Here is an 18,327-nt window from a genome sequence, read left to right on the forward strand (position 1 = left end):
ACAGCAGCCATCTCTCAGTTCAGTTTAACCTCTTTCACTATAAGTTTCTCTGTTCTGAGTTCTCCAGTTGACTTTAAAATGCAGAGTTACTAGTAATTAAACAAATCTGTATCCTGGGCTGTGTATTTTAGGTATATTTAGGAGCAAAATCTTACATATGTAGTCATTTGAAGGGTGGAAATACCATTTGTGAAACACTACATGATGGAAAAGGACTTGACAGTAAGCTCATCTGCTGCTGCAATGTTTTGGGGCCAATTTCCTAAGAAGATGAGCTGATTCTCCTCCAGTTTGAACTGGACTTAAGAAAGGACATTGTAAAGAGAGTTAATTTGCTAAGGTGGTGGCACAAGCATAAGCCTCAGACTGATCAGTGGGTACGTGCTCTGAGACCTGATGCTAGTGAAGGTGCACGCACCACTGTCTCTGGCTGGTCATGTGCTGTCAGGGTGTGTGTAGAGGTTTGTCAGAGTTATTGCAGTCTAGATGGAAAAGAAATAAAGAGTGAAGGCATATAAAAATCCATAGGAAGTCATGCTCTGCTGGTTGCTCCATAAGTCATGTAACTTGTTTAAAGGCATGTCCTCTAACTTAGCGTGGCACAGTGCTGTTCCAAGCGCATCATTTTATTTTCATTGTGGACATGAGAAATGTTTCAAAATCTTATTTCTTTGCCTGAATACGATGATTTGACTGCAGCATTAGATGTGGAGAGTGATTTTTCTGGTCCTGTCTTCACTGTTGTCCACTCTTCTCCAACAACGTTCAATTAAAATTAAATTTCCCTCTTTCCATCAAATCCTGTTAGGACTGAATTCAATTTAAAATGTTTCTTTTTTAAAGTAACTGTTGAGTATTGAGCACATGGTGCAAAAAGGCATTTTCCCTCAAGAAGATTTAGCCCCAACTTCACATTTTACCACCTCATTTTGCATTTTTTCTTTGCTTTCTTTTTTTTATCTTTTTTGCCTGCATGTATTCTTCATGGTTTGTGAGAGTAGCTACACCAAAAGCTACTGTTCTCAAGGTTTATTTAGCTTTCACTACAAATGCTGCTCGAATTCAACATGGGCTTTGGCTCAGCAAAATGTTAGGGGCATCTGTCCAGTATTCCCATGAGAATGTTTCCAGTGAAGTCAGTCAGTTCATTCATTTGAGAAACTTCAGGAGCCAGGCTGGATCCCAATCTGACAGCAAGAGGTGGATGGCAGGCGGGCTGAAACTAGATTATCTTTGAGCTCCTTTTCAAACCAGGCCATTCTATGATTCTGTGATTCTATGAATCTGAGATTAATATATTAATATATAATACTGTGATGAACAGTATTTGTGCTGAGACAAAAACCTGTCACACTCTGACTTCTCATGCCTCCTTTCTTTTCAGTATGCCATGTTCTTGTCCCTGGTGTTCCTGGCTGAGCTAGTGGCTGGCATTTCAGGGTTTGTGTTTCGCCACGAGGTAGGTGGAAATGTGCTGCGGTTGCATGTGGCAGTGCCTCCCTGGGCCAGAGCTGCTGGAAGTGCTCTGGAGCATGAACAATTTGTAGGTCGCTGAGTTCAGCAGCTCCGTATGCATCTCCAGGGATGTGGCTGACGTTCAACAATAACGTGTACAGCTCTTAAAAATGATACGATTCCGAATGAAGGGATTTATCCAGAGCTCTTGGCCTCAGCTCTCTGGTATTTACTCTGGAGCTATCAGTTTTTTGTGTGTCCATCATGTAAGATCTTCTTTACTCTTTTGCGTATGCTGAAGACTGCAAAACAGATTAAATACTTTTCTTAAACACAGCTTCTTCAGCCAGGCAAGCACTTGTTTATACAAGGCACTTTTGCATCAGAGCAGATCTGGTGTTTCGTAGATCTTTTTTTTTTTTCAGGGGGGAGGTGGAATAGGGTTGTATTTTTATACTGAGAATAGGGGGAGATTAGAAGTAGCATGAGGTGGGAAACTGGGACAGGAAGAAGCTTTGAAAAACCACGACTTGTAGTAGCACTTCTGCTTCAGTCACTGCAATCAGGTCTATCTCTGGTTTTAAGTCTGTGAACCTGAATGCTGAACCAGAACAAAACCCCAGAGACCCTCTTAGTCTCCTCTCTTTGTAATAGTTTTTTTTTTTTTTTTGTAGTCTCACCTTCTGACATGAGAACTCCCTTGGTATAGATGTTTCTGGTTCCTTGCAAGTGGTGGGTGGTTCTTAATTTGACTGTGAAAGACCTGTCCATCTGCTTGTGGTTGTCATTTCATCTGGCCTTGGCAGCCTTGGTGTGGCACTGCTGCTCCCTCTTGGTAGAGGCAGCGTCTTGTGAAGGTCACCACAATTTGGGCTGACCAAATCAAGTGCTACCTGTTCCCTTTACCCCCCAGTTGGAAGCACATTTTGCAGTAATATGCCTGAGCGTGCCTTGAAAGATTTTGGCACATTCTTTGGTTGCTGGTTATCTGTGCACAGGGTCTCCTCAATCTTGTTACGTATGCTAAGGATTTGTGATCCTGAAGCATTTGCTTTGAACTGTGATTTGTGGAGCCATCCTTTTGCTGTCTGCTTTTCCTTCTAGAGAATCCCAGTTGAACTGAACCAGTACGTAGATGTTCCAAGCATCCCAATAACCTTCTTAATGCATAACTTTTTTACCTTAGCACCCAAACCATTGGTATTTTGGTTTTAAAATTAAAGCAGTTTGCTGAGGTGCTGTTCTTTGAATATACTTGGAAAATACCATCAGGAGACTCCTGGCAGTAAAGTAGGAGCCCTGCCATCTCTGAAAGCACACTTTAAAAAGAATTTGAAGGGCTACCTGAGTTGCCTTCTTAGGTTTAAAAATGTGTTTATTTCCTGCAAGAAGTGCTCAGATGTTATGCCTTTCATTTTTCACTTGTTTGTATTTTCTTCCTCGTCCTCTCAGATCAAGGATACCTTCCTTAGGACATACACTGAAGCAATCCAGAATTACAACAAGAATGATGAGCGGAGCCATGCAGTGGATAATGTACAGGAAAGTGTAAGTCTGAAATTGGATATTAAAAACGAATAAGGAGAGGCAAAGAATACTTTCACATTTGATCACAGAAAATGAAGTGCCAGTGTCTCAATCTGCAAGCTGTATTTTGTGAGCAAACTTCAGCCTTTAACGTTTGGTCTTGCTTCCCATTTCTGATTGTAGCCCTGCCTATTTGTGTGGCTGGGTTTTGCTATAAGGAATTAGGTGTCTGTATGCTTGAGGTGACATGCTGCTCTGGCAGAGTTAATGGGAACTTTACCATACGCACCACTGAAACTAGGTTTTGCCCAGGGCATCTACCAGTTGTAGAATAGTTGTCTCACCAAGGGTGCCCTATTTTGATTAGTAGATTTGCTGGATGCCATGCCCAAGGCATCAGGAGATACTAAATGTCAATATTTCAAAAACAGTATTGCAACAGCACCATATTGGTATGGTCTTAATGCTGTTTTGTCGAATCGATTGCAATTACTTCTAATCTGGTGCCTGGCCTGTGTTAGAGAACACATACCGTTGGGATGGAAACTTTTTACGATTGATTCAGATAAACTGATATAAGCCCAAATTAGAGACTGGTAAAAATCGAAATGAAAGTATTTCATCTGACATGTTTGTGCAAGATGGCTACATTTTAATGAGCTCAGTACAAGCTGCCCAATAAAGATGAGGCCTGTCGTATTTGCTTGTGATCGACCCCAGATCCTGAACTACATTTAGGAGCCAGCTCTTTCTGTAAGTGTAGAAACTGGGCAGCCCTTATTCTTCAGGGAATCTGTCAATAGGATTATAAAACACTGTAAATCTGAGCTGGATCAGACAGGATTTTATTATCTAGTATCCTGCGTCATTCATCAGCTGCAGCTGTTTTGCTCACAAGCACAATGAATGGCTGGCAGAGGAGACCTATGAGTTAAGGGGAGAAACTGAGTGTATTTTTTCCAAAGAAGAAAGGGGTGGGCAGATGTAGCTACTTATCAGTGCTCATGGGTGACACGTATAAGGGGTATAAGGCTCCAATTATTCTTGTTTAGCAACACAAGCCAAATAAGTATGGGCATGGGGAAAGTGGAAGATGGTTTTGAAGGAAGTATGAAGTAAGGCTTCAACATCCAGGTTTGTGGAGTTTTTGCTTGTTTGTTTGTTTGTTAAATCTACCTCTTTTTTTTTTTTTTCCACAGCTGAGCTGCTGTGGCATTCAGAGCTATACCAACTGGAGCACCAGCCCTTATTTCTTCAAACATGGCATCCCTACAAGCTGTTGCATGAACTCCAGTGACTGCAATACTCAGGATCTGCGCAACATGACTGTGGCTGCCACTAAAGTAAACCAGAAGGTACTAGAAATATTGTGCCAGTGGAAAATGTTATGAAACCATCCAGTGTGTCATTGGAGCATATGGCTCCATGGAGTAATGGTGTTTCATTTCACGTGGTTATTGATAAGAATGTGTACAGGGGTAGAGTGATGGTAAGGATGGGCTTTGCCTCCCTCCTGCTTTCAAGTTCCTTAACCTGACCTTTCTCAAATGACTGGTTGCAGGGACATTTCTGATCAGAAGTAAATTTGTTTCCTTTCCTTGTAACACTGATTCAGGTATTGCATTGCACACAGAAGCAATGCTGACCAGGCCAAGAGTGCGTGCAGCACGTGTTTGCCCTTAAGAGCCAGGTCTGTCACTGCTTCTCTGCATTATTCTGCTGAATGCTGTGCTTTTTGTAGCAAGGTAGAGGGAAGGATTATATTCTTCCTTATGTTCCAGTGGAAATTTTAGTCATAGGGCATATAGGAAAGCAGAACAGGAGTAGTAAAGCAGGTTGGAAAAACAGGGGGAAAAGGAATAACTGTAGAACACAGGGAAGGGAAGCGTAAAGCACATGTAGCAGACACAGCACTGCAGAACTATAACTCAAGTCTTCCCCTTAAGTACTGGTGCATCATCAATTCTTTCTTTCTGTTCGAAGTTTTCAAGGGGGAACAGATTTTTTATTGATAAAATGAATCATTTTGTAGCTTGTTTACCAAGCTAAGTTGTGGAATACCTCAGTTTGGCTTAAGGATTGTTTTCAGAGTAGAATACAGAAAAGAAGGGAAAATGAAGAAAATAGGGAAAACAGGGAAAATACAGACATACTTTTTATTCTCTCCTTCTGTCTTTTTCACCTCAGTCACTTGTGGATCAGAAAGTTGGAGGCTAAGCACAGCCTGCAACATCTTTTTTTTGAAAAGCAGTCAAGTGGACAACATTTTCTAGCATGTATTAACAAAGGGATAGTAGAGGATTATTTCCCACTGATGTTTTCTCTTCTGACCACTTTCTTTTCTGTAACACTTTCATGAGAGCCACTTGTTGCCGATGTACTTGGAGCAGTAGTGATGTCCACCTGTTATGAAACTCACAGCAGTCACCACTACAGTAATCTGCTGGGTTGCATAAGATATATAGAGAGAATATAAAGGATGATAAGTCCATTCATTTTCACTTGGTGAACTTGTAGTAACTTTCTATTTTCATCAAAGTGGAAAAATGGTGTGAAGCAGGGTGGGGGTGGATCTAGAGGAGCTGCAATACAGTGAGATCCCCTGCAGGAAAGCTTTCTGGTGTGTGTGTATCCTCAAAAACTTTCCTGTCCTCTACCAAAGGGTCTAGTTTGGGATGGCCACACTCTTTGACCCTTTCCAGGCTGTGTAACTGTGCAGGTGCCATTTGCATTCTCACTGCCAAGTGCATTGTTGCACTGGGGAATCCTTGTCCATTTGTGAGTTCTTCTTGGCAAAGGACACCCACTAATTTGTAAGAAGCAGTTGATGAATGCACTTTATTAGTCCAGTGCTAGTGAGTCATTTCTAGCCACGCTTGCACCTCAGCTTGTGTCTTCTGTCTAATGCCCAGGTCACCCAATAGAACTGCTGATTTCTCAGGAGAGAGTGGGCTTCATTACTTGATTTGATTACCTAGGGGAAGTTGGAAAGTCCTGTGACATCTGAAAAATAGTGTCCAGTTTTCTGAGATAGACATTTGTATTCAAAAGTCATAAAGATTTCTACTTAGCAGATCTTGGAGCTGTCCCTAACGCTTGAGCAAGGAGGGCTGTTTCTGCAATGGGCGTGAGAATAAAAAGTAAATCATGAGAAAAGGCTGTGTGGCCTGGTTTCACTGCAGATAAGAAGCAGAAGCCACTGCCTCTGTCATTTTGCTCTGAGTGTTTTGGAGAAAAAGGAAAATGTGTGTTCTCTTCTTTGCAGAAGACCTTTATTACTGTTCCTATGGATAAGTATATTTGAAATACAGGTTTTTGGTGGATCTTGCAAAATGATCAGTAGGACAAGTATTCAGTGAGCTAATTAAGTTACTAGTAGTTAATGAGAAATAATGATAAGCTATCCAAAGAGGATTAACTAATGATCTCACTGAAGGACTGAAAGAAAACACTCCTAGATCTTCTTTGCCAACACTGCAGCTAACTTGCTTAGTGACCTTGGATATATCATTTAGTCTGTCAGTTTCTTCATCTCAGGTGGGACTAACACCTAGCTCTAAAAGCTGTAATTAAGATTAACTAAATTAAACTTATGTAGTGCTTTTAATCTTCAGAGTTCCTTACCAACTAACCTCAGGAACTATTTCTCTCTTAAGATCTTAGTAAAGGAAGAGATGGATGTTGTCAAATATGATCAGATGCTTGCTAGACTGTAACTTCTGTTCTCTGAATCAGCATCCAGATCTGTGCACACAGTTTCACATGCATTTGCACTGTATAAGCAGCTCTTGAGTGCTTCTTGCACTCTTCTTCACATGCACAGTAGAGACTGAGTGTATTTACGAGTTGTATTTATTCAGCGCACTTTAGGAAACAGAATATTTTGATTTGGAAAAACAGTCTTCAAATGAGGAGAGCAATCACACCTATCATCTCCCTTGCATGTGTTTTTAATGAAATCATCTGTTGCCTTCAAACTACCGATGCTGTTAGGTGTTGCATCTCTCAAAGGTTGTTGAACAGAACGGATTTCAGGCAGGCTAGGAGAACATGAAAGATCTGGTTGAGAAATCTAATCTTGTTTCAAAATATGTAGAACACACACACAGCTATAGTTGCTTGATATGTTAAATATGCAAACTTGAATTTAACATACTGTACAGTGTTGTAAGACATAATTAATACGTATGCTTAAACATTTCACAACTGAGTAATGGCTGTGCTGCTCCTCGGTTAGTAGTGGTTATTAGGTTTATCACTTCATTACTCCCAGGATTAAATAAGATGTCTTCCGATATTACAGAAGAGGTTAGAGGAATGATATCATTTAAGTCACAAATGGCCTGTCTGTCTGTCCTATCCTTTTAGCTGTTCAACCTTCTCTGCCCAAGAGAGGTGGTGGAGTCTCCTTCTCTGGAGACGTTCCAGACCCACCTGGACGCCTACCTGTGCAACCTGGGCTAGGGAGCTGCTTTGGCAGGGGGTTGGACTTGATCTCCAGAGGTTCCTTCCAACCCCTTCAATTCTGTGATTCTGTTCTTTTTTCAAGCAGCATAAAGTTGTATGTTGCTCCGTACCTCACCTGGTCTCTTTGGCAGATGAAGGCAAGCAGAATGCCTCACTGGACACCTGAAGCATGCTTCTATTAAACATCTGGAATATTAGGAGATCAGCTTTGTGTACTCATTTTTTGACACCTGTATTTAATTATAGCATTATTATATATTGTTATTGGTGTGGTTTCAGATTAAAGCTATATTGATGTTTATTCAGTCAATGCAAAGTGCCTTTCTTAGGCATTTGTGAGACCTACAAAAACGAGTGCAGCACCACATTTAGCTTTTAAAAATATTCAAATGGATTTTTTCCTAAAAACAGTGATTTTTGTTACCACATTCCATCATTCACTCAGAATTGCTATGAAGTAAAAAAGTGACACTGCTGGAAACAACAGCAGAAGTATCATCTAATCCAAGTACATTTGAAATGAGATGTGTGTTATGTATGCATGCATGCATGCCAGGGAAGATCTATACAAGGAATGATTATGTTTGTTTTCCAGGGCTGTTACGATTTGGTGACCAGTTTTATGGAGACAAATATGGGAATTATAGCTGGAGTTGCTTTTGGAATTGCATTCTCACAGGTAATGCCCCCTTCCCCCACTTCTTTTTTTTCTCCTCTCTCTCTTTATCCTGACTTCAAGGAAGGAGGGATTATGTAAGGGACTGAACTCAGCATGCTCGTTAGTCTTGAGGTCATCTGTTCATTGATTTTCCTTTTTTCAACTTAAATGAAGTTTCTCCTTGGGAATATCAGTTACTGTAGAGCTAATGACTAGCTCAAGGAAAAACAACTTGTCCCTTCACTGGGTCAAATAGAGGTTAACCCAATAAAACATTGGCTTAAATGGAGCATAAACAGCAAAGAAGACAAATAGCTTGTCCATTGTTTAGATAAGCTGCTATCTTCTGAGCACTCTTACTATTTTTTAAAGGAGTGAAGAATACAAATAAGGCTCTTCAGGCCTTCCCAGCCTGGAGAAGGGGAAAACAGAGCTTGGAAGGGGCGCTGAGTTTTGGTGACTATTTTTTTTTGCTTTCTAGCTGTAAACTCTCTGAACAGAAATCTTCCAAAACCAGCTTATTAACCCAGCTCCCTGCATGCACCAGAATGTTGGGCATACGAAGGATAAGAGGAGAGCTAAGAAAGTTGTTGTTTGTCCCTAATATCCAAACTGCCTTTGCATAGCCAAGAGTTAGGGAAACTGGAAGGCTGGTCAGAATCATTTAATCAAGAAACACCTGCATCTTTCAGCAAGTCCTGTGCTCCTTTATGCTCATCATTTCATGTATGATAGCAAGAACTTTCCTGGGCATAATGGTCAGAAATGAGAGAGGGGGAAACACAGGCAATGGGAAACTGCTTGCAGAATGTTGCAGTAAACTGTGTGTCGATGTATGCGATGTCCAAGCCAGTTACTTACGAGAGGCAGACTGCCTTCTCTCATGCATATTATGTAGTATAACTGCAAGTGTCATATTCAAAAACTGTCATGCAACTTTCACTTGCCTCATTCACACAACATTAACAATCTGTTTCCCAAGGCAACACTGGAAGTGTATCTGTTGAATGACTTATGTTTATCCAGTGCATGAAAAGCATGAACTGCTACGACAAATTGTTTGGTTTCTTAAAACTCATGAATTCAGTTAGCAAGATGTAAGTTTACCCTGTGCTGCACTATAATAATAAGTGATTTTCCGCTGCTGCTGCTGGTGATGGGCAAGTGAACTAATGCAGGGGATGTAGTTGCCCTCTTGCCTGTGCTTGGCTGCACGGTACTTTAGTCAGAGCTCTCTGGGGCTTAATGTGCTCAGCAGCTACTACAGACTCCAGGTTCTTCAGAGTAACTGTGCCAAGCTGTGTGGAAAATGACCACCATGTTCTCGAGGTCAGCATACACGCAACTCTAGGTAGCTCTGAAAATGGGTGGGCTCAGACCTCCTGCCGGCTCTACTTTGGGCATCTCTGGAAACCAGATTCCTTCTTGTCTCTGTGTTAAGTGTGAGCAGCCCTTTGGCCTTATGTCCTGCTTTATGTGAGTGTAAAATCTGGTTTTACCTGCGGCCAGCCAGAGCATGCCTGTGGGCATCAGCTTTTTCGTGTTCAGTGGTATAAAACCACTGGTCTGGAGATGGTGCATAGAGCAGGGGAACATTTCTTTAAAAAACAGACTTTTCCAGTTCTGGTTGAGTGTGCACAGTTGTCTTGATACTCTTCCCCAACCTTGATTATGTCTTGATTGCTGGTGGAGAACTCTGGACTCTCACTTTGAATTCTAGACAGCTAGAAAGCTATATAGCATCTTGTTAATTGTCTCATGTAAAACTCTCCAAAAAATAGAATAAGTAGAACTTTATGAGTAATTCATATGCTGTTGGGGCAAGTTCCTCAATCAGGACTGATGTCAAGTGAAACACTTTAATCACTCTACCATACATAGGACAGACAAATAAACATCTTATCTTGCCTGAAAGTTGCTCGCAGCTGGGATGGAGATTGTAGGAAGAGTTCAGCTGGAACTGTTGGTATTCTGGTATGTGTCAGGATGCTTATTCTGAGTCGTCAGTTGTCTGTGAATGTGACATGGAAGGCAACGCTGCAGCACAGACAGGCAACGTGTGCAGTGTGGTCCCTGAAACAGGAGCCTGCTGGCATAAGGCAAGACGAGCCCCAGGGCTGCAGGCAGCACAGCAGGGAATGCTCTTTGCTGCTGTGGCTCCAAGTGAAACCCAAAATGTGTTTAGATGTGGTGTTGGCAGGTTGCCCTGCCTAATGGCAACTTGAGCCCTGCTACCAGCTGGGATGTCACTCCCCTCTCTAAACACAAGCTCCGGCATGCTGAGGAGATATCCCAGGGTAGGAAAGGTCTGCTTAGGATGTTCGTGAATGTGTGAAAAGGAGAAGAGAGGTGCTATAGGGGAGAAAAATGCTCTCCTGGTGTGTGAAGAATAGAAGGTGGACAGTTATCATTTACTGACTAATCCATTTTGCTGGATGCAATGAGGAATGGTGTTTACAAATTGCTTTCAGGTTAACCCTGGCTGGCAGTGATGCCAGGCAGTGTTCCAGCTGTAGGCAGGGTTTCTCTCTTCCTACAGAGAATAGTTTTAATCTCAACAGAAGAGAAATTAGATCATATTGCTCTTCTATAGCAAAGCATGCTCAAGGGGTCCTTCCTTCAGATGATTTGTTAGGTGATGAGGTTGACTAACATGAGGATTGTGCTGATTCTCAAAAAACAGGGAATGCTGATGTAGTAGCATTACACATCTTGCAGGCTTGGCACTGATCTCCTAGTCAGAGTTTAAAAAAAAAAATCTGCTGTGTTGCTGACATTGTCTGCATGTTCAGAAGCAGGCACTGCTTCTTGAGTTTGAAATAATAATAGTAAAACACAATGTGATTGTTTTTTTGCAATCAAATGCCAATGCTTACTCCAAGCTGGAATAATTTCAGGTTAGCAGGTGCTCTTCAGAGCAGCAAAATGATTGCTCTGTTCTGTCCAACAGAAAATAAAAGAATGTAAGCAAGATACGTGATGAAGAGGTTTTTTTTCCTAGAGAGAACTACAGTGCAGGGTGAAAGAGAGGGGGTTTGTCAGAGGGGTTATGGATTGCATTTACATTAGGGTCCCAGAGTAGAAGATTCTCAGCATGATGTTAGGGCCACATTTTTCCCTTCTCTACCAAAGGCGTGGAAGCCAGGTGCTGTCCATATGCTCAAAGTCAGGCACTGAGCATGCACATACAGCTCACATTTGTAGATAAATTCTCATGTGGCTTCATTCCCTCTCTGCAGTGCAGAACCCACCTGCTCTCTTACATGTGGGTATCTCCACTGACTGTGGACACAGTTCTGGCACAGGCATCATCCACCTTGTCTACTGTAACTCCTGCCAAATATATGGAGGCTGAGACTTGGCTTGGTCCTGGCACAGCCCCCAGAGAGGAGTACTGCATCCTTTTTCCCCCTTTCAAAAGGCCTGGGGAGCTGGACCTGTAACAGTATCCATTGTGTGACTCCACTAATGTAAGGCTAAGTCTGCTACTTCTGAAGACCAAGCATTGTGGATTTAGTGTGGAGACAGGACCTGTGCCAAGGATGTATCAGTGCACAGGAGGCTGCCTCAGGCATGTGGCACATGGCATGGAAAACATGCTGTCTTCTAAAACAGTAGAGGTAAGAGACCCTGGATGCTTGAAACTGCACATTAAGAATATGGAAAGGTAAATCATTGAACTATTATTCCTGATAGATAAAAAACGTTTGAACTTACCCAGTCCACTGATTAATTCACAATTACTTCAGTACATCTGTAGTATTTGTGAACTACGGTACAGTTCCAATGCATGAGAAATGATGAAATTACCAAGATCCAAAATGAAGAAGAAGCTTCAGTTACTCTTCAGTATAAGACATAAATATGTCCTGCAGGACAGCTTTCACTATTAATTCCTGTGAAATAACTATATTAAAAAGACAGTCTTCATGGATAAATTTACTAGGAAGTTGTTGTGGATAGATTTCCCTGATAATATGTAAGGTATGCCTAAGATTAGTCCTAAATACCATGGAGAAATGAAAAATGCATGGATTGCATTGTGCTTCCCAGAATGAACTTTGGCCAATAGGATGGTTGTAAAGAAGATACGCCTGTGGGGTATTGGTTTTCCATTGCTCTAGCCCAAAGAATTTGTCCACATTTTCAAGTTTCCTGTGGCAAGAAGTATCAAGGTGAGAGCCCTCTGGTTTTCATGTAATAATTCAGGAGACAAAGGTAATCTTAGAGGAGAGAGAAGAAAAGGAAAAAGTGAGAAAGAAGACACACCTTGTAAAATACACGCTTTTATATGTGTTCAAAGTACTTCTAAGGTATTTGTTACAGTCTGCTGAGTCCTAGTGATAGCTAGAAGTGCCTCATAACATCAGTGTATGCAATAGCTTGATATGCAGCCCATTGTTTTTGAAATACAAAAGTTGAATATTATGGTATTATAACCACTTAATTGCACAAACCAGCATATTTAATCAGGGCCAAGTTAATGAGCAGACCACAGATCAGAAAGACATTGATGCACGCACATGTAACCTGTCACTTGTCTTATAAGTGACTTGGTTACACCAAAAGATTATCATGTGCTTGTAAATGCTGCAAAACTTTTCAGCTGCTTATTAGAGAGCTGCAGCCTGCATGAAAGAGAAGAATCTGTGACTGAGGTTGGGTGAGAGAGGTCTTCTGCAACAAGCCTTTCAGACTGCAAACATGGGATCAAGTACAATGAAACTACTTCTGGGTCAGTTGCTGGGTAATCTTGCAGAGAGTAGGTGTAGGATCTACCACCAACTTAGTATTGGTTTCCAGTCTGACCGTCCTGCCTGTTGTTACAGTGTTGTCTTGTGAAGGATGGCCAGAACTTCTCTGGCCTTCCCCAGACCTGGTGTAGATGACACCAGCATCTGTCACCAAAAGGAACACTCTGTGGTGGTGTGAAAATTTGTATTATCACACTGTCTGCAACAACAAGAGTGAAGCTCTAGTGAGGGCCAGGAAATAAGAGATGTTGTGGCACAGGCTAAAAAGACAAGTAAACTTGAATGTTCTGACGTTTCTTGGCTATTGTAGGATGAGGGAGGAGCTGGCTTGGGATGAAATTTACTCAGCGAAAATGACAGAGAATAAAATAGACTGTGAAGTTCATTGTAATGAAAAGGGCAAAAAAGCCAGGAAATTACTTCTATGGTCAGCCAAGGGGAGCAAGAGAAGAGCAGATCACCCCAGTGACCAGAGTATTTAAATGTGTAAATCCAAAGTCCAGCTAAATAGTGTTGACAGTGTTAGCATCACTAGTCACAGGCAAGGCTGTATGCACTCTAGCTACCAAGTTTTCTGCTGGAACATCTGTCTACAGACATTAAGTAGAAAAGGCAACAACATGGCTAAAATATCTTCTTGCTATTGACGCACTGGAACAGGTTGCTCAGAGAGGTTGTGGATGCCCCATCCCTGGAGGCATTTAAGAGCAGGCTGGATGTGGCTCTGGGCAGCCTGCTCTAGTAGATGGCAACCCTGCCCACAGCCAGGGGGTTGAAGCTAGATGATCTTTGAGGTCCTTTTCAACCCCATCCGTTCTGTGATTCTATGAGTCTATGATAAGTGAGATTTTCAAAGCTGTGGAGGGTTTCAGCACCCACATCTCTCTGCATCTGTCAGAATATAGCCCCCACAACCTAGTAGCTGAGATTTGTATTGGAAATTGTTCAGGAAGTGTTACCTGTGACCCAAGTCCAGTTACAACCATGGCGGTATCATCCTTGTTACTTGGTGCCAAAATTGGCATTTGCGTGTTGGAGGTGGTAGTGATTCAGACTGATGACTCCGTGCCCTTTGGAGATGCCTAACATAGTCATGGTGGGATGTGACCTGACACCCACCACTTGTGCCATACTGCCCTTGGGGTGGTTGTGCTGGCTGGAGTTCAGGCAGCCTCTGAAATAGGAGAGGGAGCAGTAGTAGCAAATTTCCAGCTAATGAAGTATGGCCTGACCAGAGACATAAGGTCTTAGGGGCATAGAACAGTTTATATGGATGTCTGGTACCCCAGCTTGGCCTTGCTCTGGGCTTAAGCCAGCTCAGCTGCTACATATGTGTTGTGTCAGTCAGCTGTGCAAGGCTCCTGCAGTAGGATCTGCCTTTTTGAGCACAAGCCAGTCCCAAACAAGCTAATGGAGAGCTGGAGCAGCTGGGACACCCCAAGCGTTAGCAAGAACCACTGCAGCTGGTTAGAGCAAGGTCAAGGAGAGGCTGATACTCCCGCAGAGGCAGCCCCCTCACCTCTCCTCGTGGCTGGTGATGAACGGTGACAATCTGGATATGCTCACGAGTTAATTAATTGACCGGTCCAAATGAGAAAAATGAGGCTGAATTATGTATAGCGCATTAACGCTGTTAGCATATGGAGGAAGTGCTAACAAATTGCAATAGGCAAAACGTTAAAATGACTGAGAGATTATTGAAGAGTGGAGACGAGGGATCTGTTTTCAATAATCTGAGTTATATCCAGGGGAACAGTGAAAGGCTTTTTTTTTTTTTTAATTTCTAGATTTATGGTGCTCATTTATTGAGCGTTGCATCATTTGTAAAGAAAGCATAAATGCCCGGGGGGGTCAGGAATCGAGTGGAGAGAGTGAGTGAAATGCAAGCCAGGCAGCAGCCCATTGGGTATCCTGCCTGTGCTGGCCAGTGCCAACAGGATGGAAAAGTAGTAAAATATGTACTGTCAAACAGAGAGACCCTGATAACAATCAAGAGGAAGATCCCATGGGGAAGAACAAGAGATTTTAATGCTATTTTTCTGATCAGAGGATAGGGGATAAGTTCTGTTGCAGATAGTAGCACCAGAACATGAAGTCTCTGCTTACCACAGCCTCTCCTCAACCTAACTTCTTCTGCTCTCGTTTGGAACAGTTGATCGGGATGCTGCTGGCATGCTGCCTCTCCCGGTTTATAACTGCTAACCAGTATGAGATGGTGTAACAAGGTGAGCCTTTCCTTCTTATATTATAGGTAGTGGACAAGGGGGGGGGGGGTGAGGGGGTGGAGGGGGAATTTATGCGTGAATGTCTTGGCACTTCAGCTTCTTTCTTGAAAGGAGAGGGCACAACTCCCGCTGCAAGCACCCAACCCAACCCACCTCTTGTCTTTTGTCCCTCATGCAGTCTTTCAGAAGCGTGAAGCCCAGCGCCTGTCCCAAGACCAGGAACTGCAGCATTCAAGAAAGACTGACACGAATGTTATAGCACACACTGTCTCTCGCACGCACGCACACCCCCACAAGCAAGCACGTGCGCGCGCGCACACTCGCCCCCCCACCTCCCGACCTGTCCCATGCGTAGTGTACCATCCTGTGAAGCACCGCTGTGTGCCCAGAGCCGCCGGGGCCGCTCGGCCTCCGCACCCGACCCCCGGGCGAGGACGGCGCGCTCTTGGTCACGCTGTAGTTGCATTGTAAGTTAACACAGGTAATTCATTAACAGCATCGATCAGGCTGTGCATGTAGTGACTGGAGGGCACGATTAGCCTTTCACCATGGTTAATAAGTGTTGCACACATTCATATAAGCCGGTATATGAACTATGTATTCTTTTGGGTTTATCTTAATTTCTTGGTTTGTTTATGCTTTACTAAGGTTTTCACCCTTTCCCCGCGCCCGCTCCCCTTCCCCAAAAACAAAGGAATCAGTAACATAACATGAAGATACTTGAAAACGATGTTAAAATGTTGTGCTTGAAGGGAACCGTTCCTCCCGATGTTCTTCGACATCTTTGATTCTTACTCAGTGTTGTATGCCCAGTGCGTATCCCGGTAGGCTTCGTCTAGTGCATTTTGCCTCTGAACCTGATCCTGTGTAATACTGTTATTAAGCTGTGTTGTTGCTTACTGTGAAGGCAGTAATTTTGCTCCCTTTATTTTTATTAGCTAGCTATGAACTAATTGAACCGTGCTGTACTGCGGCCTTCGGACTTTTTTCCTCTTCTTTCTGTTTCTTTCTCTCTCTTTTTTTTTTTTTTCGCATTGAGGTTGCAGCCACCAAGTACATCGTTGAACCAAATCAAAATAGAAACGACAAAAAAAGAAAAAAAAAAAAAAGCTCACAACCACCACCACCAACAGGCAGATTAAATATTTTTGGGGGAAAGCAAAAATTTAAGACCTTTTTAAAAACATAGGACTTTTTTAATAACGCCTCTGTCTAGCATGCCAACGAGAATGCATTGATATTGTGAGTATTTGTGATATATGTATTAATAAATGGAGCCATTACAGATTTCTAGCCGCTTCCTTTTTGTTCTTCAGTCATAACAAAACTCTTTTGAGGGAGGAAGTGAAAATGAAGCACGAGTGCACAGCTTGGAGTGACATGCCTTTATGCATATTTTAACAACTAACTTGTTTTTGACAGAAAAAACGTTATTACCCTGGGAAAAAAAAAAGGGGGAAAAAAGAAGAGCTGGAATTGTTTCAAAGCTCCAAGAAAAGCCTTCCACAGCTGGTTTTGCCATGTGACAAATACATACCCTCTGCTTTGCAAATTCGCTTCTTGTGACTGATACAATCCGCAGCGTTTAATTATCCTGTCCTTTGCGCCGCGTGTGATTGTGGCATTAAGCGTTTCTCTTTGATTTTGCTGAGCATGTGGGTGGGAGAAGAAGGACGGGGAGGGGGGGGGACCACAGCCGTCTCTTCCACGTTCATGGAAGGGCATTTATCTCTTTCTCATTGGGTGTGCAAAGGCTGAGTACATCTGTGTGAGAGGAGCGCTGCGTGCTGGGGAGCACGCAGTGTGCTTTGTTGCAGGAGCCTCTGGTGGCTGGGGATGCCCTGACTTCCAGCTGGAGGTCCTTTGTATCTGAGATGTTCCCTCACCACTGTGCAGGAATAGCAGGCAGAGAATTTAGTGGTATGGATCCTGGAGAAGTCTGCTTTCCTGCCTCAAACAGATGCGCATACATGCTGGGTGTGGAAGGTGCGAGCTCACCCATAGCTGAAGGAAGGCTGAACTTTCAAGATCTGAACACCTCAGGAAAGGAGTGTGTGTACCTTGCAGTGCTGGTGACAGTTGTTGGGAATACTGAGAGCTGTATGCACTCTCACAGAAGCATTTCAATTCCTTTCTTCCTACAAACCAAATAACTGCTTTTGATCAACTGAAGCTCACAAAAACAGTTTCTCAGTCTCTCTTCTCTCTCCCCATCTTTCCCACCATAGCCTGTCCTTGAGATTCAAATCTAACTCAAAATAGATACTATGCGGAGCAGAGTGGAGACTGAGTTTTTGTTCTGCTCTCTCATTAGCCTGTTTTTGTTGTTGCTTGATTTGTTTGCCTTGCATTTGTTTTCTCTTATGAACTCTTAAGCCCTGTGGATTGGCGCTCAGGTCACTCATGAGCCCTGTAGATTCAGGCTTAGTGCTTGCACGTGCAGCCCATGTCATGGGATGAAAAAAGCAATAGTGGCTTGAGCAATTGCTTGGGCCATAGGATGCTGGAGCAATGCCTCTTCCTGCGTTTTCACAGGGAAACATCTGTCCACACTGAGAAGACCTCGCCCATGAGCTACCCACATTTTTCACCCTTGTTAACCTTCAGGTAGGTGTCTCCCTGGGAATAACAAACAGGAGCAGCGCTGCCAACGAGATGTCATCGAGGATCATACATTCTTCTGAAAATACACACACAGACAGAGCCAAGTCCTACAGCCAACCTATCTCTCCCCTAAAAGCACAACATGGCACTGGCAGGGATGAAGCAGTAGCGGAGGAAGTTGCCAACATGAGCTGAAAAGTTTTGTATGGGTGAGCATCACTGCGAAGGAGCCCTGTGTCACAGGGCCTTGACCTGATCAGGCTGCCCAGGGCCCCATCCAACCTGGCCTTGGGCGCCTCCAGGGATGGGGCACCACAGCTTCTCTGGGCAGCTGTGCCAGAGCATCACCATCCTCTGGGGAAAGAATGTCCTCCTAATATCTAAACTGAATTTTCCCTCTTTTAGTTTAAAAGCATTCCCCTTGTCCTGTCACTGTGCCTGTATAGAAGTCAGTGATTACAAGGAAATTGATTTACTAACAGCACTCCTCTTTTGGGCTTATCATAGAATCGTGGAATCAGTAAGATTGGAAAAGACTATGACCACCGAGTCCAACCAGCAGCCCATCACTCCATGCCCACTGACCACATCCCTCAGTGCCACATCCACACGGCTCTTGAACACCTCCAGGGACAGT

At 43.1% G+C, this 18,327-nt stretch overlaps 1 protein-coding gene across 1 annotated transcript in view; it reads left to right on the forward strand.

The window, feature by feature from the left end:
- The window catches only part of TSPAN7 (tetraspanin 7), an 84,416-nt gene extending 68,043 nt beyond the window's left edge, over positions 1 to 16,373 (forward strand). The window contains exons 3-8 of the mRNA XM_065741562.1: positions 1,385 to 1,459; positions 2,908 to 3,003; positions 4,182 to 4,337; positions 8,045 to 8,128; positions 15,014 to 15,086; positions 15,265 to 16,373. Of these exons, the coding sequence (XP_065597634.1) occupies positions 1,385 to 1,459; positions 2,908 to 3,003; positions 4,182 to 4,337; positions 8,045 to 8,128; positions 15,014 to 15,082 (480 nt within the window). The 3' untranslated portion in view covers positions 15,083 to 15,086; positions 15,265 to 16,373. The remainder of the gene's footprint in view (positions 1 to 1,384; positions 1,460 to 2,907; positions 3,004 to 4,181; positions 4,338 to 8,044; positions 8,129 to 15,013; positions 15,087 to 15,264) is intronic.
- The last annotated feature ends 1,954 nt before the right edge of the window (positions 16,374 to 18,327 follow it).

Source organism: Cyrtonyx montezumae, unplaced genomic scaffold (assembly GCF_038088225.1).
Source record: "Cyrtonyx montezumae isolate F1298 unplaced genomic scaffold, pur_monq_1.0 scaffold_3, whole genome shotgun sequence".
NCBI lineage: Eukaryota > Metazoa > Chordata > Aves > Galliformes > Odontophoridae > Cyrtonyx > Cyrtonyx montezumae.